General features: G+C 41.4%; 2 protein-coding genes and 1 long non-coding RNA gene across 4 annotated transcripts; 1 reads left to right on the top strand and 2 right to left on the bottom strand.

Moving 5' to 3' along the window:
- Positions 1-191: 191 nt before the first annotated feature.
- On the top strand, positions 192-8706 carry LOC311025995 (RNA-binding protein 39-like). Of its 2 annotated transcripts, none has more exons than XM_084029258.1 (15): positions 192-331; positions 1936-1998; positions 3329-3378; positions 5065-5232; positions 5547-5600; positions 5680-5797; positions 6181-6333; positions 6477-6623; positions 6719-6784; positions 6993-7194; positions 7275-7361; positions 7555-7660; positions 7889-7994; positions 8100-8178; positions 8263-8706. In XM_084029258.1, exons 2-15 carry the CDS (start codon positions 1948-1950, stop codon positions 8364-8366), a joined length of 1491 nt encoding a protein of 496 aa, XP_083885384.1. In that variant the 5' UTR covers positions 192-331; positions 1936-1947; the 3' UTR covers positions 8367-8706. The 2 variants fall into 2 exon arrangements, with proteins under 2 accessions (XP_083885384.1, XP_083885385.1); XM_084029259.1 differs by lacking the exon at positions 192-331 and adding an exon at positions 2827-2891 and having other exon boundaries at positions 1933-1998.
- Positions 8707-9647: 941 nt separating this feature from the next.
- LOC311026195 (pyruvate dehydrogenase [acetyl-transferring]-phosphatase 1, mitochondrial-like) lies at positions 9648-22468 on the bottom strand. Its single transcript, XM_084029585.1, has 6 exons — positions 22320-22468; positions 20611-20863; positions 20117-20542; positions 19629-19729; positions 18601-19169; positions 9648-9988 (listed from the first exon to the last, which is right to left on the bottom strand). The coding sequence occupies exons 2-6, from the start codon at positions 20800-20802 to the stop codon at positions 9714-9716; spliced, it is 1563 nt and encodes a 520-aa protein (XP_083885711.1). The 5' UTR covers positions 20803-20863; positions 22320-22468; the 3' UTR covers positions 9648-9713.
- Positions 22469-22671: 203 nt separating this feature from the next.
- On the bottom strand, positions 22672-23887 carry LOC311024925. Its single transcript, XR_014598346.1, has 3 exons — positions 23766-23887; positions 23594-23681; positions 22672-23489 (listed from the first exon to the last, which is right to left on the bottom strand). It is a non-coding gene; the product is annotated as an uncharacterized lncRNA (long non-coding RNA).
- Positions 23888-26596: the final 2709 nt, after the last annotated feature.

The following is a 26596-nucleotide window of genomic DNA, read 5'->3' on the forward strand; positions in this document are numbered from 1 at the left end:
ACGGTGAATAAATAGAAGGTTAAAAATAAATAAATACAAAACAGCCAGTAGAAAAATCCTTCATAGTGATAGTTTCTACTTTGAGTACATTTTAGTGTACTTTCTCAATTTCACTAGAGAAAGAAGTTGAATCTTTTTTGAACACAGCGTCACCGCTGTGTTATGATCTCGCCGGTGGGCCGCTCTCGCGATAACACCGAGGTTTCCCCCTGGTTGCTGCAGCGCCATTTCAGCGCGGACGTCGTCGCGAGGACAGCGACCGAGGAGCGACCGTTAACCGGAGAGAGCGACGGTCTGCCGGCTACCATCGTCCTACCCGCCGTGTTTCCAGGTAAAAACTCCACTCTGCCCCTCGCTATTCTACCCGGTAGGTACCGGGGAAACACCTGCTGGGCTCCGGCTCGCTGTTCCACACCGACCCCCCACCCCCCCCCCTCCTCCCGAGCTAGCAGCTAACGTTAGCTCTTGTATGTATGTATGTGTGTGTGTGTGGGCGCGCGCGGTGTAGCTCACCTGGCGGAAACCCGGTGGAGGTCACGGCACCGCGCCGACCGACTCACCGGGCTCACGTTAACCGGGGATGAGCGGAGAGGCCGCCCGGTGGTTTGTTCCAGCGGGACGCCGAGCGCCGTGTTAGCTGAGTGGCTAACGGCTAAGTTAACCTCCGGGCTGTAAGCTAGCTCTCTGCGTGGCTCTGTCAAGTACTTTAGTAATATAGTATCAAAATATATATACGCTATTTGTATTGTTTTGATGGAAGTATTATTTACTTTTAGTCAAAGTGTGATGAGTATGGAAGTACTCGGACTCAAAGTATTCAGGGAAACAAACTACTCTGAATATATTGAACCGTTTGGATTAAACTGTTAAATAATATAAAGTACAAGCAGCTTTTAATGTAGTTTAATCTTTAATAGTTTGTTTTTTTAATCTATTGATCACGTGTTGCAGCAGTAACAACTACAGAAATGTACTGACTGAACCGTCTTTTGTAGCCTCCGACACCGACCACGTGCACATCTGATCGATTCGTTTCTGATCGATAATTGTTCCACATGACGACGTTTCGACTTTTAACTCGATTGTGAATATCTTATAATTTAATAGAGGTAGAAACAGCTGATGCCCATAACACTTTTGATGTTTGAACGTGTGTGTGTGTGTGTGTGTGTGTGTGTGTGTGTGTGTGTCTGACCATCACTATTCAGTGATGACGCAGCAGAAACCGTTCACTGTCTGTGGACAAAATGAGGAGATAATATATTGTATATAATTATTACATGGCATGATTATAGGTAATATAAGATAATACATGTCAATCAATTTATTAATTGTCTCCCAAAGGGCAAAAACATACAGTATGTAAACTCGTTCACCGATGGCCTCCACACGGCTTAATCGATTAATTGATTAAGCTCCATTGGAGCAGGTTAAAAGTGTCCACTGTGACGCCACGGGGCCTTTAAATGCTACCATAACAAATGTTGAGTTTCAATGAGCAACATAACCACAACAATATAATGTACATCACTATGAGCAGAGTCATTATTGATCCCCAGAGGGAGATTCAGCTGATCCATTGATCTCTGTGGTTATTAACCCCCTCAGTTCCACCGCTTAAGAGAAACGACTGGGTTTTTATCTTGCTGTTTATCGGCAGATCAATAGCCCTCGTCCTTGTGTTCAGATCACACTGATTGTTTGTAACCTCTGTGTTGTCATGGCGACCGTTGCTGGTAGAGGCTGTGAAGAGTTGACTGAATGCATGTTGACTTTACACGTTTATGATGTCGGAAAGATAAGGGAGCGGTTCATTTGAGTAAAAGTTTCACTCAATATTTCTCTCTCTCTCTGTGTGTGTGTGTGTGTGTGTGTGTGTGTGTGTGTGTGTGTGTGTGTGTGTGTGTGTGTGTGTGTGCGTGTGTGTGCGTGCAGACCAGCAGCAGGATGGCAGATGACTTGGACATCGAGGCGATGCTGGATGCTCCATACAGGAAGGTGAGACTTGGTCTGTCCGGTGGTTTTGAGACTCAGCCAGACTCTACTGCTCCTCACAGCTCACATAGAACCACATCTGGCCGGGGTCCCATCCGGTCTCTACTGCTCCTTGTAGAACCACATGTGACGGAGGTCCCATCCGGTCTCTACTGCTCCTTGTAGAACCACATGTGACGGAGGTCCCATCAGGTCTCTGCTGCTCCTCACATAGAACCACATCTGGCTGGGGTCCCATCAGGTCTCTGCTGCTCCTCACATAGAACCACATCTGGCCGGCCTCCCATCAGGTCTCTACTGCTCCTCACATAGAACCACATCTGAGACACGTCAAAATGCACAATAGGGGTATTTGACGTATATATCGGAACAGAATGTTATAAGCACCTTCAGGCATCAAACCCCTCACTGACTTCCAAGACGAGGGATCCACTAAAACACAAACTAATTTGAGGACAATAACTTTAATGATTGTAATAACGACCAGGTTAGATCTCAGTTCCCAGAGACTCTTTCATATCCATATAAGGTGAATATATTTGTTATAACTGAATATTTTTAATTTGAACAAAATTGTTTGCTGTTATTTTGGATTTGAAGACGGTGAAAGAGGTGAGCAGAAAAACAAAGACGAGGCCGTCTGCCTCACTCATGGTCACATTTGGTTTACTGGTCCAGTGTTTGGCTCAATAACCGGGTTCACATTTTTGTCAGCAGCCCAACCCCAGTGGTGAGTATCTGAGCAGTAGAGTCAGGCTGATGATGATGATGAAGATGATGATGATGATGGCGTTCTTTCATGAATAAATGCCCGTCTATCTCTCTTTGTAGACTTCCCTAACGATTTCTCACCTCTACTCCCCTGACTGCCAGTGTGATCTGTCACAAACATGAAGGTAGTAACTGTACTGTGGTCCCCATGGTAACATGACTGTGGTTCCCTTGGTAACTCTAAACCTGTTACCTGGTCTGGTCTGACCTGGTCTGGCTTTAGTGTGGAGGGTTTGACCTTGGTTCTGGTTGGGCTCAGATGAGTGATTGAGACTCCTGTCTGCTTCAGGGCCCTTCAGAGGAGTCCCAGAACCCTAAACCAGCACACTACAGCATCCAACCGGCTGAGGAAGAGCTGGACTCCGGAGCCTGTCTGCTGCCGGAGCTCCGGCTTCCCCCCTCCCCCCACACATACAGGAGTTCTGGGACTGACTGACTGACCAAGACTGACCCCAGACTGCCCCCCCTCCTACAGAACAGACTGTTTGAATGCCCCCCCACCCCTCACCCCGCCCGGTAATGTTGCATCTGCCTCCTCATGCTGTTCTCTTGTCGATCTTAGGAGGACTCAAAGAACCAGAGCCCCAACGGACAGGAGGAACGCACCAAGAGGTAAACACGCCTGTCCACCTGTCTGTCTACCCGTCTGTCTGTCCACCCGTATTTGTATAGAATGTATACATATTTTACATCCCATGTGGGATTATGGGAAATGGGGTTTGTTAAAGGCTGCTAAAAACAGAAGGCGTAAATAACCTTGAATAAATATGAACCATCTTTACTCACCACAGCACTTCCTGATGAGTCTGCTGGACTGCTCTGATCTGGTCCTGCAGAGTCAGGTGTTCTGGTCCCGGTGTTGTCTTGCTGACTGACGTTTTCTTACTCCTGGAACAGAACCCAGAAGTTCTGGCTTCTTGTTGTATTTAAGGCCTTGTTCAGCTCAAATAATTTTGTTGGCATGTTCAGAATTATTTTAGAAGGTCTGCAAAGAACGCATTTAATGGAATATCTGATAATTGGAGCCAAACCACTTTCCCGTCAGATTTCTAAAGATTCGTCTTGAGTCCATTATGCTCTGGTCGCTCAAATCAGATTTCAAAGTGTGGAAGTGCTGCTACGAGCAGAGCAACCCAAATAAATGGTCTGTTGGCACTCTTTCGCCCGCCTCCTCCATCGCTGTGGTGGTCTGGTTCTACGGAGGTCAGCACTACAACTTGACCTGATTGCTTTTCGGGGGTGAATCCTCTCTTCTTTGAGACCCTTACCAGGCTTGACACAAATTGAATTTGATCACATGCAGATGACAGGCTTCCTTCAGACTGAAGGAAAATCCAGATCTTGAAGACAGACTAAGTGTTGGGCTGTCTGAGTCTGATGTGAGGTCAGACTTCTTACTGATGACTTTAATATGTTTTGTGTATTTTAGGGTTAGGCCGATGTCCGGTTTCACCGGTTTGGTTCGTAGTATGGCTAAACCAGGCTTGATTTCTGTAAACCGGTTGAACCAGAATTTGTCCTTATGACACGTTCTTTCATTAGTAACAAGCAGCAATAATGACAGGTGATTAAAATAATATTGTGTTGATGTATAAACGGATCAGCGAGTCGACCGGTGTGTAAAGCGCAGCCGCTCTGCTGCCGAGCGAGCCGAGGCCGGAAGACAGACACACAATTGAGTCGAGGTGGGAGATGCCACGCTGTACCTTGTGTTTCTTTACATTGAAGTTTTGAAGATGTGTTGCTAGGCGACGCTTCACAGGGGCATTTAACGAGCTGAGAATGTTGATCTGAAGAAGATTAAAAGCTGCTAGTTGCTCGAACGAGGCGGCTGGTCTATCAGCAACACGTTTATGATGCACAGCAACTTCGCTTGTTGAAGAGTCGTGTAAATATGCGAGACGAGCGAAAGTTCACCTTTTCACAGTTGTTTTGAAGCCACAGGCTAATCGGAATTCTGACGCTCATTGAACACGTCACACGGCCGGCAGCGTCTCGCTCGTTCCCCAAAGCTGTGATGTTTTGTATAAAGAGACGCGGCATATTCTTGACTCTCCTTTGACGTGTTTACGGCTCAATCTTCTGTGTAAAAAAACGGTTCGGTCTGGTCTTATTACCAAGCTTACTATCAGACCGGTTTGAAAATGTTTAAACTAGTGTATTTTAATACTTTGTATGTGTTTCAGTACTGTGTGTGTGCGCTCAGTGTGAGCTGCAGGTGTGTGTTGTCCATTATGAGGTAAAACAAAGACCCTCGCTGTCGGGCTGTGCTCTGATTGGCTGCTGCGTGTCTGACAGGAAGAAGCGCAGCCGCAGCCGCGATCGGAGGCGGAGCCGCGACAGGAAGCCCAGCCGGAGCGGCGAGCGTAAGAGCAGCCGCAGCAGAGACAAGAGAAGAAGTCGCAGCAGAGAGCGTCGCAGCAGCAGAGAGAGGGGGGGGCGCTACAGAGACCACCACCAGCAGCAGTGAGTAGCTCTGGAGATCAGCAGAGGAAACCTGCTGCTTTAAGAAAAAGGAACATTCTGGAGGATGTTATGAGGTGGCACGCTGGGATTTCATCATAAAAGCCCTCTGAGCGCTTTCAAAAACATTTTCACTCAAATATGATTTTAAAAAGTCAACGACGGACATTCGAAGTGTCGAATGTTAAAGAATTACATTCGGTGTTTGTATTAACTGGTGAAATGAGATATAAAAGCCTGTTTATAAGATTAAAAAAAGATAAATGTTTCTATATTTCCAGAACAGCAGAAACTGACTGTGCTTGTTGTGTTTTTAGCCGCCGGCGATCAAAGAGTAAGAGTCCCATCAGGAAGGAGAAGAGTCCCATCAGGTGAGTGACTGGGTTTGTTTGCGACGGCAGCACATGCAGAAGTGTGCGACGGATTCTGATTGGTTGTCTGTGTGTGCAGGCAGCCCATAGATAACCTGACTGCAGAGGAGCGGGATGCCCGGACAGTGTTCTGTATGCAGCTGGCCGCCAGGATAAGATCTCGTGACCTGGAGGATTTCTTCTCTGCCGTGGGGAAGGTAAACGCTGCTGCTGCTTCACAATAAAAGCCTGTGTGCGTATTTAATAAACATGAACCTGAAACCTGGTCCAGAACTACAAAGCAGCATTTGCATTAAGCGAGGTCACTTCAGGATTAAACCCAGGTTTTTTTTTTTTTTTTAGTCCAATGACTGGTTCACTTCTTACCATGTGTTACCATGGTAACACCTAACCTGCAGATCAGCTCGTACAAAAGCAGCGCCTACTGCCCAGTCAAAGCTCTGTGCACGGATTGTTATTTATATCGGACATTTCAATAGAAAAGCTGTGAAATGTCTGTGATTCAGAAGGACTGATGGTGGTGAGGGTGGTTGCCATGGTAATGTTGGTTGCCGTGGTAACCGCTGCTGTCCCTCCGCAGGTTCGGGATGTGAGGATGATCTCTGACAGGAACTCCCACAGGTCGAAGGGCATCGCCTACATCGAGTTTGTGGAGGCCAGCTCAGTTCCCCTGGCCATCGGCCTGACGGGGCAAAGGCTGCTGGGAGTTCCCATCATCGTACAGGCCTCGCAGGTACACACACACACACACACACACACACACACACACACACACACACTGAAATACCTACACCAACTCATCAATCAGCTTTCATTACATCCTGACGCTGTGCACGCTGACCTGCTGTCACGGTGTGTGTGTGTGTGTGTGTGCAGGCAGAGAAGAACCGAGCAGCAGCAGCAGCCGCTGCCGCCAACAACCTGCAAAAGGGAACATCGGGACCGATGAGGCTCTACATCGGCTCTCTGCACTTCAACATCACAGAGGAGATGCTGAGAGGAATCTTTGAACCGTTTGGACGGGTGAGACGCATGCTCTCTCACACACGGACACAGACACACACACACACAGGTGAAGTTGGTGTGTGACCGGTGGTTTGTGTTTGTTGTCCTTACAGATTGAGAACATCCAGCTGATGATGGACAGTGAGACGGGACAATCTAAAGGTTACGGCTTCATCACTGTGAGTTATTGTCTTGATTAGCATCCGTCATAACCAATTACTGATTATGGATCAGCTTATATTCATCTTTCTGTCTATAACATATCAGAAGTGTCCATCACAGCATCTCAGAGTCCACTGTGATGTCTTCAGAGGACAAAGACGACACACCTGCGTGTACCTGTCCTGTTACCTCACACCGTCACACTGACCTGTCTGTCTCTCTCAGTTTGCAGATGCAGAGTGTGCAAAGAAAGCTCTGGAGCAGCTAAATGGCTTCGAGCTGGCGGGCCGGCCCATGAAGGTGGGCAACGTGACGGAGCGGACTGACGTGTCCTCCGCCTCATTCCTCGACAGCGACGAGCTCGAACGCACCGGCATCGACCTCGGGACCACGGGACGCCTGCACCTGATGGCACGGCTCGCTGAGGGTGAGACACCGCATTCTGCATTCAACATCTGCCTGTCGACACAGCTGTGACATCCGTGTGTGTTGTGTGTGTGTGAGCAGGTACAGGTCTACAGATGCCGCCTGCTGCTCAGCAGGCTCTGCAGATGAGCGGAGCAATTGCTTTCGGAGCCATGGCTGCTGTTTCAGGTACACATACACACCTGCTTCATCTCCATGGAAACCAGCTGATTACCAGTTTTAGTTCTGTCAGAGAGATGGAACATATTGGTACATGAGTTTCAACTTTACGCGCATTGCAAACATGCAGCACAACTAAACGGCCCCTTCCACCCGGCCCCGTCCAGATATAGATTTAAATACAGTTTTGAATGTGTTTCAGCTGCCATGAATCCAGGTCTCAACATGAACCCAGCTGGTATGAGTCTTCCTGTTCAACCGCTCGCCACCCACTGCTTCCAGCTGTCCAACATGTTCAACCCCAACAGGTAGGCACACACCTGTCTGTCTCCACACCTGTCTGTCTCTACACCTGTCTGTCTCTACACCTGCAGTAGTACTACTGCAGTATTGGTTAAGTACACACAAGTACTCTGCCCGTGGGTACTCTTCATGGTTTCTACTTGTATTTCCATTCAGCTGTTGATTTGTTTTAAGTTGTGCGGGTCGATTCCAGTTTTGTAAACTTTATTTAAAAGGTCTCATTGTGTGTTCAGTGAGGATGCTCCTGGTTGGGAGATGGATATCCAGCATGATGTCATAGAGGAGTGTAGCAAACACGGAGGAGTCGTTCACATCTACATCGACAAGAACTCTGCCGAGGTACACATGACCTCTGACCTCACCGCTTCAAACTGTTTTACAGTGTGTGTGTCTGTGATACCTTAACCTGTGAGTGCGTGACCTTTGACCTCTGCTGGCTTTCAGGGAAACGTTTACGTCAAGTGTCCATCGATCCCCGCTGCCATGGCTGCCGTCAACGCTCTACATGGACGATACTTTGCTGGTAAGAGGGCCTGTCACATGACGCCTGTGCTCTGTGCTGTTGACCAATCAGAGAGCAGCTGTGATGTCTCATCTGTTGTTTCAGGTAAGATGATCACAGCGGCGTATGTTCCCTTGCCCACCTACCACAACCTGTTCCCAGCGTCCGCCACCGCCACACTGCCGCTGGCCCCGCCCCTGCGTCGGTGACTCACCAACAACGCTGCCCTCTGATTGGACATTGGACTTTTATCTCCTCCTCTCCTGTTGGCCCACAGGGACGAGCCAGTTTCTCTTCTGTTCATCAGGTCTGAGACGCAGGATGCTGTTTGTTTCCTTCCTGTTTACTTCCTGTTCATTCTCATTAGCATTTCTGGACGTGGCCCGTTTCGAGTGTCGTCCAGTGATTGAGCTCTGTGAGCTGTGAGGAGGTTGGCTGATAGTGAAGATTGTCAGCTGATTGGTTGGTTTGAAGCTGTCAGGTATTTAAGTGTTTTGTAATCAAGAATTAATTTTGTAAGATCCTTTATTAAATCTTATTTTGAAGTCACTGACAGCTGCTGTGTCTTATTCTGTTACGCTCCGAGAGAATACTGCGTTCTGATTGGCTCCTACCAGGACATGAGCCTCAGTGAGGTTCAGACTAATGGAAATTTCCCTCAGTCCCTAAAGACTCCCCCTGAGTGCGAAGCCTTAAATCTTTTAGTGTCTGACACGTGCACTAGAGCCAAGTGCACGTCTCTGCTTTAAGTCACATATTGTCACTGTTGCCACTAGTGGTCGACCACTGATTATCACCGATGAATCGGTGTTAATGTCATTTTTAGATGATCGGCATCCGCCAATGCCTGCGCTCACGAGGCGGATAAACAAAAATATCTGCAGACACATCTGTGCACAACACTCTGCTTGCCGCCGGCTCGTGAGCTGCTGGCCCCGCCAGCCATCTTGTAGTATTGTAGTAAATGGAGAGTCCGCTCCACTCGCCGCCGGCCCCGCTGAAGTGAATCAGCACCCAGAGTCTGAAGTGAGGTCCCACCACTGATCTGTAAGAGCTCTGCAGCGTCGATGGGTCACGCCCCTAATAGCAATTTTGTGCCTCATTTGTTATTATTACTTCACGGTTCTTTACTTCACGTGCACAGATGAGATGTAACGTAAAACATGATAACAAAAACATATCGGCATTATAGATCGGCCATTGAAAAACCCATATCGGTCGACCACTAGTTGCCACTGTTCTGTTGTATGTCCTGGTTGTTTCTTTTTACTCCCTCTGGGATAAATACTTATTATTTATTTAAGACAGTTCGTCTTGCATATTAAGTTCAAGCAAAATTTTAAATAAAAAAGTCATCATCCAAATGAAATAATTATCTGTATTGCTGAGGCCTAACGTTTTCATTGAACAACTTCTATTCTTTTTGTGTACACGATGAAGAACAAATAACTTCAACCAAAACTTTATTTGAAGTCAAAGAGCTACAGAAAGGGAGGACAGACGTAAAAAAGTTCAGAGTAAAAACACAACCGGTTACTAATTTGTCAGTGAGCCGGTTAAAGGTCGGGCTCGTTCAGGTGGATGACGGTGATGGTGATGTCATCGCGGTACCTCCTGGCCAGCTCCGTTGGCAGGCTCAGCATCTTGGCCAAACGGTTTGGTGCCACCGCTCCGTACCCATCATCCCCCAGGGCGTGGCGGAGCAGGTGGGTGGCGGCGTTCTGGTCCTCCAGCACTGACAGAACCTGCCCCTTCCTCTGCAGCAGGAGGCGCTGCAGGCTGCCTAGTGTCATGCCCATGCTGGGAACTATGGGTCTCTGCTGCTGAAGGCCTGTACGGCAACAAACCACTTCCACTGTTTACACGTCCGCTGATGTCATCATTAACATTTAAACTGCTTTTAATTTACACAAACTACTGTCATCATTTACACTTCAGCTGCTTTTAATTTACACTTCAACTACTGTTATCATTAACACTTCAACTACTGATATCATTTACACTTTAACTACTGTTATCATTAACACTTCAACTGCTGATATCATTAACACTTCAACTACTGCTATCATTTACACTTCAACTACTGATATAATTTACACTTCAACTACTGATATCATTTACACTTCAACTACTGATATCATTACACTTCAACTACTGATATCATTACACTTCAACTACTGTTATCATTACACTTCAACTACTGATATCATTACACTTCAACTACTGATATCATTACACTTCAACTGCTGATATCATTTACACTTCAACTGCTGATATCATTTACACTTCAACTACTGTTATCATTACACTTCAACTACTGATATCATTTACACTTCAACTACTATTATCATTACACTTCAACTACTGTTATCATTTACACTTCAACTACTGCTATCATTACACTTCAACTACTGATATCATTACACTTCAACTACTGCTATCATTTACACTTCAACTACTGTTATCATTTACACTTCAACTACTGTTATCATTTACACTTCAACTACTGCTATCATTTACACTTCAACTACTGTTATCATTTACACTTCAACTACTGCTATCATTTACACTTCAACTACTGCTATCATTTACACTTCAACTACTGCTATCATTTACACTTCAACTACTGCTATCATTTACACTTCAACTACTGCTATCATTTACACTTCAACTACTGCTATCATTTACACTTCAACTACTGCTATCATTTACACTTCACCTACTATTATCATTTACACTTCAACTACTGTTATAATTTACACTTCAACTACTGCTATAATTTACACTTCAACTACTGTTATCATTTACACTTCAACTACTGTTATCATTTACACTTCAACTACTGTTATCATTTACACTTCAACTACTGTTATCATTACACTTCAACTACTGATATCATTTACAATTCAACTGCTATCATTTACAATTCAACTGCTGTTATCATTACACTTCAACTACTGATATAATTTACACTTCAACTACTGCTATCAACACTTCAACTACTGATATCATTTACACTTCAACTACTGCTATCATTTACACTTCAACTGCTGCTATCATTTACACTTCAACTACTTCATTACACTTCAACTACTGATATAATTTACACTTCAACTACTGTTATCATTACACTTCAACTACTGATATAATTTACACTTCAACTACTGCTATCATTAACACTTCAACTGCTGCTATCATTTACACTTCAACTACTTCATTACACTTCAACTACTGATATAATTTACACTTCAACTACTGTTATCATTACACTTCAACTACTGATATAATTTACACTTCAACTACTGCTATCATTTACACTTCAACTACTTCATTACACTTCAACTACTGATATAATTTACACTTCAACTACTGTTATCATTACACTTCAACTACTGATATAATTTACACTTCAACTACTTCATTACACTTCAACTACTGATATAATTTACACTTCAACTGCTGCTATCATTTACACTTCAACTACTTCATTACACTTCAACTACTGATATAATTTACACTTCAACTGCTGCTATCATTTACACTTCAACTACTTCATTACACTTCAACTACTGATATAATTTACACTTCAACTACTGTTATCATTACACTTCAACTACTGATATAATTTACACTTCAACTACTGCTATCATTAACACTTCAACTACTGCTATCATTTACACTTCAACTACTGCTATCATTTACACTTCAACTACTGATATAATTTACACTTCAACTACTGATATAATTAACACTTCAACTACTGCTATCATTTACACTTCAACTACTGTTATCATTTACACTTCAACTACTGTTATCATTACACTTCAACTACTGATATAATTTACACTTAAACTACTGTTATCATTACACTTCAACTACTGATATAATTTACACTTCAACTACTGATATAATTTACACTTCAACTACTGATATCATTTACACTTCAACTACTGATATAATTACACTTCAACTACTGATATCATTTACAATTCAACTACTGATATCATTTACAATTCAACTGCTGCTATCATTTACAATTCAACTGCTGCTATCATTTACACTTCAACTACTGATATCATTTAGACTTCAACTACTGCTATCATTTACACTTCAACTACTGCTATCATTTACACTTCAACTACTGCTATCATTTACACTTCAACTACTGTTATCATTTACACTTCAACTACTGCTATCATTTACACTTCAAGTAGTGCTATCATTTACACTTCAACTACTGTTATCATTTACACTTCAACTACTGTTATCATTACACTTCAACTACTGATATAATTTACACTTCAACTACTGATATCATTTACACTTCAACTACTGATATAATTTACACTTCAACTACTGATATCATTTACAATTCAACTACTGATATCATTTACAATTCAACTACTGATATCATTTACAATTCAACTGCTGCTATCATTTACACTTCAACTACTGATATCATTTAGACTTCAACTACTGCTATCATTTACACTTCAACTACTGCTATCATTTACACTTCAACTACTGTTATCATTTACACTTCAACTACTGCTATCATTTACACTTCAAGTACTGCTATCATTTACACTTCAACTACTGCTATCATTAACACTTCAACTACTGTTATCATTACACTTCAACTACTGTTATCATTTACACTTCAACTACTGTTGTCATTTACACTTCAACTACTGCTATCATTTACACTTCAACTACTGCTATCATTTACACTTCAACTACTGTTATCATTTACACTTCAACTACTGCTATAATTTACACTTCAACTACTGTTATCATTTACACTTCAACTACTGTTATCATTACACTTCAACTACTGTTATCATTTACACTTCAACTACTGTTATCATTACACTTCAACTACTGTTATCATTTACACTTCAACTACTGTTATCATTTACACTTCAACTACTGTTATCATTACACTTCAACTACTGATATCATTTACAATTCAACTGCTATCATTTACAATTCAACTGCTGTTATCATTACACTTCAACTACTGTTATCATTACACTTCAACTACTGATATAATTTACACTTCAACTACTGCTATCAACACTTCAACTACTGATATCATTTACACTTCAACTACTGCTATCATTTACACTTCAACTGCTGCTATCATTTACACTTCAACTACTTCATTACACTTCAACTACTGATATAATTTACACTTCAACTACTGTTATCATTACACTTCAACTACTGATATAATTTACACTTCAACTACTGCTATCATTAACACTTCAACTACTGCTATCATTTACACTTCAACTACTGCTATCATTACACTTCAACTACTGATATAATTTACACTTCAACTACTGCTATCAACACTTCAACTACTGATATCATTTACACTTCAACTACTGCTATCATTTACACTTCAACTGCTGCTATCATTTACACTTCAACTACTTCATTACACTTCAACTACTGATATAATTTACACTTCAACTACTGTTATCATTACACTTCAACTACTGATATAATTTACACTTCAACTACTGCTATCATTAACACTTCAACTACTGCTATCATTTACACTTCAACTACTGTTATCATTAACACTTCAACTGCTGATATCATTAACACTTCAACTACTGCTATCATTTACACTTCAACTACTGATATAATTTACACTTCAACTACTGATATCATTTACACTTCAACTACTGATATCATTACACTTCAACTACTGATATCATTACACTTCAACTACTGTTATCATTACACTTCAACTACTGATATCATTACACTTCAACTACTGATATCATTACACTTCAACTGCTGATATCATTTACACTTCAACTGCTGATATCATTTACACTTCAACTACTGTTATCATTACACTTCAACTACTGATATCATTTACACTTCAACTACTATTATCATTACACTTCAACTACTGTTATCATTTACACTTCAACTACTGCTATCATTACACTTCAACTACTGATATCATTACACTTCAACTACTGCTATCATTTACACTTCAACTACTGTTATCATTTACACTTCAACTACTGCTATCATTTACACTTCAACTACTGTTATCATTTACACTTCAACTACTGTTATCATTTACACTTCAACTACTGCTATCATTTACACTTCAACTACTGCTATCATTTACACTTCAACTACTGCTATCATTTACACTTCAACTACTGCTATCATTTACACTTCAACTACTGCTATCATTTACACTTCAACTACTGCTATCATTTACACTTCAACTACTGCTATCATTTACACTTCACCTACTATTATCATTTACACTTCAACTACTGTTATAATTTACACTTCAACTACTGCTATAATTTACACTTCAACTACTGTTATCATTTACACTTCAACTACTGTTATCATTTACACTTCAACTACTGTTATCATTTACACTTCAACTACTGTTATCATTACACTTCAACTACTGATATCATTTACAATTCAACTGCTATCATTTACAATTCAACTGCTGTTATCATTACACTTCAACTACTGTTATCATTACACTTCAACTACTGATATAATTTACACTTCAACTACTGCTATCAACACTTCAACTACTGATATCATTTACACTTCAACTACTGCTATCATTTACACTTCAACTGCTGCTATCATTTACACTTCAACTACTTCATTACACTTCAACTACTGATATAATTTACACTTCAACTACTGTTATCATTACACTTCAACTACTGATATAATTTACACTTCAACTACTGCTATCATTAACACTTCAACTGCTGCTATCATTTACACTTCAACTACTTCATTACACTTCAACTACTGATATAATTTACACTTCAACTACTGTTATCATTACACTTCAACTACTGATATAATTTACACTTCAACTACTGCTATCATTTACACTTCAACTGCTGCTATCATTTACACTTCAACTACTTCATTACACTTCAACTACTGATATAATTTACACTTCAACTACTGTTATCATTACACTTCAACTACTGATATAATTTACACTTCAACTACTGCTATCATTAACACTTCAACTACTGCTATCATTTACACTTCAACTACTGCTATCATTTACACTTCAACTACTGATATAATTTACACTTCAACTACTGATATAATTAACACTTCAACTACTGCTATCATTTACACTTCAACTACTGTTATCATTTACACTTCAACTACTGTTATCATTACACTTCAACTACTGATATAATTTACACTTAAACTACTGTTATCATTACACTTCAACTACTGATATAATTTACACTTCAACTACTGATATAATTTACACTTCAACTACTGATATCATTTACACTTCAACTACTGATATAATTACACTTCAACTACTGATATCATTTACAATTCAACTACTGATATCATTTACAATTCAACTGCTGCTATCATTTACAATTCAACTGCTGCTATCATTTACACTTCAACTACTGATATCATTTAGACTTCAACTACTGCTATCATTTACACTTCAACTACTGCTATCATTTACACTTCAACTACTGCTATCATTTACACTTCAACTACTGTTATCATTTACACTTCAACTACTGCTATCATTTACACTTCAAGTAGTGCTATCATTTACACTTCAACTACTGTTATCATTTACACTTCAACTACTGTTATCATTACACTTCAACTACTGATATAATTTACACTTCAACTACTGATATCATTTACACTTCAACTACTGATATAATTTACACTTCAACTACTGATATCATTTACAATTCAACTACTGATATCATTTACAATTCAACTACTGATATCATTTACAATTCAACTGCTGCTATCATTTACACTTCAACTACTGATATCATTTAGACTTCAACTACTGCTATCATTTACACTTCAACTACTGCTATCATTTACACTTCAACTACTGTTATCATTTACACTTCAACTACTGCTATCATTTACACTTCAAGTACTGCTATCATTTACACTTCAACTACTGCTATCATTAACACTTCAACTACTGTTATCATTACACTTCAACTACTGTTATCATTTACACTTCAACTACTGTTGTCATTTACACTTCAACTACTGCTATCATTTACACTTCAACTACTGCTATCATTTACACTTCAACTACTGTTATCATTTACACTTCAACTACTGCTATAATTTACACTTCAACTACTGTTATCATTTACACTTCAACTACTGTTATCATTACACTTCAACTACTGTTATCATTTACACTTCAACTACTGTTATCATTACACTTCAACTACTGTTATCATTTACACTTCAACTACTGTTATCATTTACACTTCAACTACTGTTATCATTACACTTCAACTACTGATATCATTTACAATTCAACTGCTATCATTTACAATTCAACTGCTGTTATCATTACACTTCAACTACTGTTATCATTACACTTCAACTACTGATATAATTTACACTTCAACTACTGCTATCAACACTTCAACTACTGATATCATTTACACTTCAACTACTGCTATCATTTACACTTCAACTGCTGCTATCATTTACACTTCAACTACTTCATTACACTTCAACTACTGATATAATTTACACTTCAACTACTGTTATCATTACACTTCAACTACTGATATAATTTACACTTCAACTACTGCTATCATTAACACTTCAACTACTGCTATCATTTACACTTCAACTACTGCTATCATTACACTTCAACTACTGATATAATTTACACTTCAACTACTGCTATCAACACTTCAACTACTGATATCATTTACACTTCAACTACTGCTATCATTTACACTTCAACTGCTGCTATCATTTACACTTCAACTACTTCATTACACTTCAACTACTGATATAATTTACACTTCAACTACTGTTATCATTACACTTCAACTACTGATATAATTTACACTTCAACTACTGCTATCATTAACACTTCAACTACTGCTATCATTTACACTTCAACTACTGCTATCATTTACACTTCAACTACTGATATAATTTACACTTCAACTACTGATATAATTAACACTTCAACTACTGCTATCATTTACACTTCAACTACTGTTATCATTTACACTTCAACTACTGTTATCATTACACTTCAACTACTGATATAATTTACACTTAAACTACTGTTATCATTACACTTCAACTACTGATATAATTTACACTTCAACTACTGATATCATTTACACTTCAACTACTGATATCATTTACACTTCAACTACTGATATAATTACACTTCAACTACTGATATCATTTACAATTCAACTACTGATATCATTTACAATTCAACTGCTGCTATCATTTACACTTCAACTACTGATATCATTTAGACTTCAACTACTGCTATCATTTACACTTCAACTACTGCTATCATTTACACTTCAACTACTGCTATCATTTACACTTCAACTACTGTTATCATTTACACTTCAACTACTGCTATCATTTACACTTCAAGTACTGCTATCATTTACACTTCAACTACTGCTATCATTAACACTTCAACTACTGTTATCATTACACTTCAACTACTGTTATCATTTACACTTCAACTACTGTTGTCATTTACACTTCAACTACTGCTATCATTTACACTTCAACTACTGCTATCATTTACACTTCAACTACTGTTATCATTTACACTTCAACTACTGCTATCATTTACACTTCAACTACTGCTATCATTTACACTTCAACTACTGCTATCATTAACACTTCAACTGCTGCTATCATTTACACTTCAACTACTTCATTACACTTCAACTACTGATATAATTTACACTTCAACTACTGCTATCATTAACACTTCAACTACTGCTATCATTTACACTTCAACTACTGCTATCATTTACACTTCAACTACTGATATAATTTACACTTCAACTACTGCTATCATTTACACTTCAACTACTTCATTACACTTCAACTACTGATATAATTTACACTTCAACTACTGCTATCATTAACACTTCAACTACTGCTATCATTTACACTTCAACTACTGCTATCATTTACACTTCAACTACTGCTATCATTTACACTTCAACTACTGATATAATTTACACTTCAACTACTGATATAATTAACACTTCAACTACTGCTATCATTTACACTTCAACTACTGTTATCATTTACACTTCAACTACTGTTATCATTACACTTCAACTACTGATATAATTTACACTTCAACTACTGCTATCATTTACACTTCAACTACTGATATAATTTACACTTCAACTACTGCTATCATTTACACTTCAACTACTGCTATCATTTACACTTCAACTACTGCTATCATTTACACTTCAACTACTGTTATCATTTACACTTCAACTACTGTTATCATTTACACTTTAACTGCTGTCATTTTCATGTAAATGAGAAAGCAGTTGAAGTGTAAATGAAGAAGGCGGTTATCGAGGATCCTGGTTCTCTTACCCGCCAAGTGTTCCCCAACCAGCTGTACGACCGCCTGTCGGTGCATCAGCTCCCAGAGTCCGTCAGTCGCCAGGACCAGGAACTTGTCGGCCGGTCTGATGCGGTGCAGCGTGACCTCCGGCTGGGCGCTCAGGTAGGGCGGGGTCAGGTAGTGCGGAGGGAGCGCCCGTACTCCCTCGCCGACCGCCGACAGGACGTCTGGCCGCGTTTCATAGACCCGACTCAGCATCTCCGGGCTCCACTTGAAGCGGACATCGCCAAACGCCCTGAAGGGCAGCAACACGCCCAGCAGGCGGTCGTGGCGGACCACCGTCGTCCTCTCTGACGCAGGGTGTTCCCCCAGAATCCTTTGCAGCTCATCTGGGCTCTGTGCGTTGTGGTCGTTGGTGAGGCTGACCGCTGACCAGCGCCCGTTGGGCTCCTTGGTGCCCAGGACGGCCCGGCTGTCGCCCAGGTTGGCCACGTGCAGGACGCCCTTGGAGACGTGGGCAACGCAAGCCGTGCAGCCGGACAGTGCCACCCGGAGGGGGGAGGACAGAGACGAAGCCTCCCCAGGGAGACGCAACCATCTGTGGACAAAGAGAGGATTCAGCTGGTGACCAAACCTGAAAGCAGCCAATGAAACCCGTGGATTCAGCTGCGGGATGGAACCGGGTGTTCCAGTCTTTCCTGTCTAAAGGACAAACGTTGGTCCTGGATGTAAATCTTACTTTTTTTTTTTAAGATTATTTTTTCGGCTAGAGCGCCATTCAAGTCTTTTATTATTTTATACAGACAGTGTGGAAACAGGGAGATAGAGGGAGAAGACATTGCAGGAAACTGATCCCAGGCCGGGAGTTGAATCTGGGATCGCCGCGTCGAGGACATTGAGCCTCTGTACATGGGGCGGCTGCCCTAACCACTGCGCCGCCGGCAACCCCTGTAAATCTTACTTTGACACACAGACAAGTTTGTGTTTTATTCAGAAAGGCACATGTAACATGAAACACATGAAACTGCAGTTTTAGGTTTGACCGTAGAATGATGACCTGGGTGGAGATGTTGACCGGTGGACCTGGGCCTCCACGGACAGGTCGTAGTCAAGGCGACGGAAAGCGCTGACCAGCGCCGATGTCACCCTGCTGCCGTCCTGCAGCCAATCAGAGAGGAGACAAGATGATGAACTCATTAAGCTGCGTTCACTTCCTGTCGGAGGAACTGAAGGATCAGCTGTGCGTTCCAACAAGTACTTTTATACTATTTACTCTTGAAAACTACTAGTACGTCCCAGAATACAGAGTATCTCCAAGAGTGTCAAACTTCGAGGTGCACCATCATGAGGAAGTAGAAGTACATGGATGCATACTGCACAACAACCACATACTGGAACATGCATGAGCCATAAGACAACCATGGAAATGTTTCCGATAAATTTAAAATTACTTTTATTTCAATATCTAGAATCTGAAATGAGTTGGAAGGATTCCTGGTTTTGCGACACCTTGTGGTCAAATTCGGTATAGTGGTTTAAATGTACCTCCTCCTCCTCGCCGTCGTCCTCCTCACCGTCATCCTCCAGCCTCTCCTGCCAGTAGTTTCGTAGGCTGTGGAAGGAGACGGCACCCCCGTCAGGGCAGTTGTGGTCTTGCGGGTGTTGGTGCCACTCCAGCAGCGGCGGAATGGCCCGCTCTTCCTCCACCGCCCGTTCAAGGTCCGCCAGAGTCCTCAAAGGTAGCGTTGCCACGGCGATGTAGTAGAAGAGCCGCTGACTGACGGCGTGGGCGCACGCAGACCCTGCGTGACCGTCGAACACGCCGAACAGCAGGCCTCCGCGGCCCGGCAGGCAGGTGGCGCTGCTCCGGCGGTCCTCGCTGGGATGATTGGATGGCAACATGTTGCTATTGAAACCCAGGACACCATGGGAGGCGGGGCCTCTGGGGAGGGTGTGGCTGTACTCACTGGCCTGGAAACAGAAGAGAGATCAGTCGTCTGACTTGGTTGATTGATTGACACCTTTCAGATCTTTCTCACCTTTAAGATGCGATTGATCTCAGCTGAGCTTCTCTGCCCCACCTCCTTCCCCGTCCTGAACTTCCTGCTCCCATTGCCTGCTGGGTAATGGTGTCTGAGGAGCTCAGGGAGCGGGGGAGGGGAGGAGGAGTGACGGCATTGCTGGAGATGAAACCCGCAACGTCCGCTGAAGGTTCCTGTTTTTCCCAGCATGGCCACTCGCCAGTAGAACCAGCAGGAGAACTTACGGTAAAACCTGGAATCGGCAGAACAGCTGGAGCCGCATAATGGAGTCAGTGAAACAGATCTACATGGGATCCAACTGGTCTACAGCCTTGAAATCTGGACCCCATGTGGCTACCTGTGTGTTAGCTGTGTATCTACCTGTGTGTCTACCTGTGTGTTACCTGTGTATCTACCTGTGTATCTACCTGTGTGTTATGTGTGCTACCTGTGTATCTACCTGTGTGTTATGTGTGTATCTACCTGTGTGTTATGTGTGTATCTACCTGTGTGTTACCTGTGTCTACCTGTGTTACCTGTGTATCTACCTGTGTGTTACCTGTGTATCTACCTGTGTGTTATGTGTGTATCTACCTGTGTGTTATGTCTGTTACCTGTCTATCTACCGGTGTGTTACTTGTGTGTCTACCTATGTGTTACCTGTGTCTACCTGTGTATCTACCTGTGTTACCTGCGTATCTACCTGTGTGTTATGTGTTTCCTGTGTATCTACCTGTGTGTTACCTGTGTATCTACCTGTGTGTTATGTGTTTCCTGTGTATCTACCTGTGTGTTACCTGTGTATCTACCTGTGTGTTATGTGTGTTACCTGTCTATCTACCGGTGTATCTACCTGTGTGTTACTTGTGTGTCTACCTATGTGTTACCTGTGTCTACCTGTGTGTTATGTGTGCTACCTGTGTGTTACTTGTGTCTACCTATGTGTTGTGTGTTACCTGTGTATCTACCTGTGTTTCCTGTGTATCAACCTGTGTGTTGTGTGTTACCTGTCTATCTACCTGTGTTATGTGTGTCTATCTTTGTGTTACCTGTGTCTACCTGTGTGTTACCTGTGTGTTATGTGTGTTACCTGTCTATCTACCTGTGTGTTATGTGTGTTACCTGTCTATCTACCTGTGTGTTATGTGTGTCTATCTTTGTGTTACCTGTGTCTACCTGTGTGTTACCTGTGTGTTATGTGTGTTACCTGTCTATCTACCTGTGTGTTATGTGTGTTACCTGTCTATCTACCTGTGTGTTATGTGTGTCTATCTTTGTGTTACCTGTGTCTACCTGTGTGTTACCTGTGTGTTATGTGTGTTACCTGTCTATCTACCTGTGTATCTACCTGTGTGTTACTTGTGTGTCTATCTTTGTGTTACCTGTGTCTACCTGTGTGTTATGTCTGTTACCTGTCTATCTACCTGTGTATCAACCTGTGTTATGTGTGTTACCTGTCTATCTACCTGTGTGTTACTTGTGTGTCTATCTTCGTGTTACCTGTGTCTACCTGTGTGTTACCTGTGTATCTACCTGTGTGTTACCTGTGTATCTACCCGTGTGTTACTTGTGAATTAACCTCCACTCCTCCCTGACTGTATCATGCTCCTTCTTTTCCGTCCAATTTTCCAGGTAAAAAGTCTGCATTAAGTACCTGAGTATATTTCTACCCGAATAATGAGCTTGTTTTTAATTTTGCTGTACAGAAGAGTGGAGCTGAAACTCACCGTGTTTGCCGCGTGTTTGATTCACAGTTAACTCTTCATGTTCGAGTCCTCATCATCCGCCTGCTGCAAGTTGTTGGTGTATTCTGTCTGTGACCTTTGACAGCTTTCATATCTCAGTAATCGGTAATCCATAAACCTCCTGAAGCCCCGCCCCCTCGCTGCAACTGTGTTTAGGGTTTTCCAGTTTCATTATTATTTTCATCATTTGGCATTCTGGGGGGTGGGGCTTTGAACAGAGGTCTGAAGGAAGGGGGCGGTACTTTGAACAGAGGTCTGAAGGAAGGGGCGGGGCTTTGAAGAGCGGTGGTCTGAATGAAGGTGGCGGGGCTTTTAACAGAGGTCTGACGGAAGGGGCCGGGACTTTGTTGGTTCAGTTATGCATTCAAAGTTGCTGTTTTTCCAAACAACCTACTCAACCTTTAAAGTGAGTGGATTGTTCTTTGTGCATGTTAAACCAACATTAAACGTACATACATTAAATGTGCATGACATTCAGCAGCACTTAATAAATACATAAAACAAAATTACAATAACACAATTAATGGGATTACCCTACTGGCCATTTTTGGTTCCCAGAACGTTCTAGTTACATAAGCCTTTGGTTCCAGTAACGTTCCCTGTACGTTACCTTTTAGTTAGGTTTTGGTTGCCACTTGGTTGCAGCGGAAAGTTTTTGTTACGTTCTGTAAACGTTGGTTCCCTCAACGTTCTCCTAACGTTCCCCTAACCTTGTTGGTTATAATGTTGGTTCCCTCAACGTTCTCCTAACGTTCCCTTAACCTTGTTGGTTATAATGTTGGTTCTCTCAATGTTCCCCTACCGTTGTAATGTCGGATGAATGAACAGGCAAATTTGGCAGGACTTGAAAGTTTAATACAAAAAAATAATAAAATACAAGTTTAAAAAGATAACAAAATAAAAGAGATACAACAATATAAAGCCAATAATACAATAAAAATTTAATTCCAAAAAAACAATAAAAGTAATATCTAAAAAAAAAAAAAGTGCAGAATTGCTGCTGTCCGTCTTCTTCAGGCTAGGTTTCATGATGAGTCCAGATCTGAGCAGAATGTTGCAGGGCGTGAGCAGTTCAATGACTACAATATTTTGCCGTTTTCACCCGCAAGCGTCCTCGTCTAAACGGGGCCTCAGTCTTGCTGACCAGTTGACCTAAAAAGAAAAAGAAACAAAGGTTTAAACACAAGAAGTTCACAAAAGCACAAGAAACGCCATACTACCAACCAAGACATTTCAGAGACAGAAGTTTGATTTACCGTCTGTGTGGAGCAAACTTAAGCGCTTGCCCAATGCACTCCTCGACCTCTGCTTCTGTCTGGCCAGGGAAGTTCTTCACACAGGCCGCTACAGGTAGAAGTAAAAAAGTTACACATCTAAATCTCATCAGTCAAGCTTGGCATAAAACTGATGTGAACAATATATAAACACCTGTTATAATCTTGCACAGCGCCAATTCCTGGAAGGACATTACAGCCCTTCTCCCCTTCAGGCTGTACTGGGACAGGACATCGTTTGTAATATACATCGAATGGCATCCCCTGCACTTGCCCCTCCAACTGTTCCAAGGAAATGTTGCTGTAAAAAAACATAATTAAAATGAATGTGGAGAGCTTATACAATCTAATTTTATAAGCCAAATCAGTACGGTTATAATGAGTCCTGGGACATCCTCAGAGGCTCGTAACTGTGGTGTCTGCTCCAAATGTCCAGATCCCTGTGTTGCAGGAACATGATTATTGTTGAGGTTTTATTTTTGTTTATCAGTAGTGCAGTTTATAAGTAATACCACATAGTAGAAGTTCTTACAGACAAATGTTTCCTGTTAATTGTTTTACGATTATTAGGTTCTGTACATATAAATAATAAATATCTGAATATATATGATTGTTGACTCGTGTTTTCGGCCTGCAGGTCTATTTCCCTCCTGCTCTGGAGGAGAGACCCTGCTGCAGTGGTTGGCATCATGGCTGAGGAGATGGGGTGTAGTGGAGTAATAGCAGGTCTTTGCTCCATCACCTCATCCATGACAACAAACACTTCCAGTGTGCAGCAGTGACCTCTCCTCCCTCAGTGCCGACATCTTCAGTTCATACAAACAACACTTCTCAGAGCAGCATTCCTCCTGCCGGTGAACGTCTCCTCATCGTTCCCTCCACTGAATGAGGCGCTCGGTGTCTGCATCCCTCCCTTTAACGGACAACGATGCACCGCGTTATTTACCACCGTTAGTAAATATATTACCACGGTTTAACATAAGCACTATCTGGTCTTATATAAAACATCTGTATCTGGTCTCTGATATAAAACATCTGTATCTGGTCTCTGATCAAACATCTGTATCTGGTCTCTGACATAAAACATCTGTATCTGGTCTCATATAAAACATCTGTATCTGGTCTCCGATCAAACATCTGTATCTGGTCTGAGATATATACGTCTGTATCTGGTCTCTGATATAAAACATCTGTATCTGGTCTCATATAAAACATCTGTATCCGGTCTCTGATCAAACATCTGTATCTGATCTCTGACATAAAACATCTGTATCTGGTCTCATATAAAACATCTGTATCTGGTCTCATATAAAACATCTGTATCCAGTCTCTGATCAAACATCTGTATCTGGACTCTGATATAAAACATCTGTATCTGGTCTTAAACATCTGTATCGGGCCTCATATAAAACATCTGTATCCGGTCAAATATTAAACATCTCTATCTGGTCTCTGATCAAACATCTGTATCTGGTCTCTGATATAAAACATCTGTATCTGGTCTCATATAAAACATCTGTATCCTGTCTCTGATCAAACATCTGTATCTGGTCTCTGACATAAAACATCTGTATCTGGTCTCATATAAAACATCTCTATCTGGTCTCTTATATAAAACATCTGTATCTGGTCTCTGAAATAAAATATCTGTATCTGGTCTCATATAAAACCTCTGTATCCGGTCTCTGATCAAACATCTGTATCTGGTCTCTGACATAAAACATCTGTATCTGGTCTCATATAAAACATCTGTATCCAGTCTCTGATCAAACATCTGTATCTGGTCTCTGATATAAAACATCTGTATCTGGTCTTAAACATCTGTATCTGGTCTTGTATAAAACATCTGTATCTGGTCTCATATAAAACATCTCTATCTGGTCTCTGATATAAAACATCTGTATCTGGTCTCTGATATAAAACATCTGTATCTGGCCTCATATAAAACATCTGTATCCGGTCTCTGATCAAACATCTGTATCTGGTTTCTGACATAAAACATCTGTATCTGGTCTCATATAAAACATCTGTATCCAGTCTCTGATCAAACATCTGTGTCTGGTCTCTGATATAGAACGTATGTATCTGGTCTTAAACATCTGTATCTGGTCTCATATAAAACATCTGTATCTGGTCTCATATAAAACATCTGTATCCGGTCTCTGATCAAACATCTGTATCTGGTCTCTGATATAAAACATCTGTATCTGGTCTTAAACATCTGTATCGGGTCTCATATAAAACATCTGTATCTGGTCTCATATAAAACATCTGTCTCTGATATAAAACATCTGTATCTGGTCTTAAACATCTGTATCTGGTCTCATATAAAACATCTGTATCTGGTCTCATAAAACATCTCTATCTGGTCTCTGATATAAAACATCTGTATCTGATCTTAAACATCTGTATCTGGTCTCATATAAAACATCTGTATCTGGTCTCATATAAAACATCTCTATCTGGTCTCTGATATAAAACATCTGTATCTGGTCTTAAACATCTGTATCGGGTCCCACCTGTCTGCATTTCTTAAAACTGGAGTTGTGTTTCTAGCTTGGTAGCGGTGTCATGGTGTACAAAGCTTTGTTTATCTGTTCTGCCCGGCCGATTGGCTGAGACAGTGATTGGGGGGGACATTAAGCCCCTCCCCTCTGTCCTGGATTGGGCCGGGCTTTTGCAGAAGGAGGATAACTGATGAGAGTTCCTTTAAAACCCAGTTTGTCTGACAGAAACGTGATTGGACGTGTCTCCAGCAAACAGCCAATCACCTTGCAGGTCTGGCCACTTATTACCACACAAAGGGAATGAACGAGCCAATCGGAGCAGGTCTCAGCCAACCAAAGGAACAGTAATGATTCATGGAGTAAAGGTGCTTTTGTTGCTGTTTGGACCCGATGGAGCGACTCACCGATGGAGACAAAAGTTAATAATAAAAAAACAAATGAGAAACATTTAAAGTCTGGAGAGAGAATGTTTTCACAA

This window comes from Eutrigla gurnardus (genome assembly GCF_963514095.1).
Source record: "Eutrigla gurnardus genome assembly, chromosome: 2".
Lineage (NCBI taxonomy): Eukaryota > Metazoa > Chordata > Actinopteri > Perciformes > Triglidae > Eutrigla > Eutrigla gurnardus.

Coding starts and splice junctions, on each gene's coding strand:
- LOC311026195 (XM_084029585.1), bottom strand. CDS start 20,802: ATGCTGGGAAAAACAGGAACCTTCAGCGGACGTTGCGGGTTTCATCTC. Junction 19,730..20,116: donor ACGACGGCGAGGAGGAGGAG/GTACATTTAAAC, acceptor GATTGGCTGCAG/GACGGCAGCAGGGTGACATC. Junction 19,170..19,628: donor CGGTCAACATCTCCACCCAG/GTCATCATTCTA, acceptor CTTTGTCCACAG/ATGGTTGCGTCTCCCTGGGG.
- LOC311025995 (XM_084029258.1), top strand. CDS start 1,948: ATGGCAGATGACTTGGACATCGAGGCGATGCTGGATGCTCCATACAGG. Junction 1,999..3,328: donor TGGATGCTCCATACAGGAAG/GTGAGACTTGGT, acceptor TGTCGATCTTAG/GAGGACTCAAAGAACCAGAG. Junction 6,624..6,718: donor TCTTTGAACCGTTTGGACGG/GTGAGACGCATG, acceptor TTGTCCTTACAG/ATTGAGAACATCCAGCTGAT.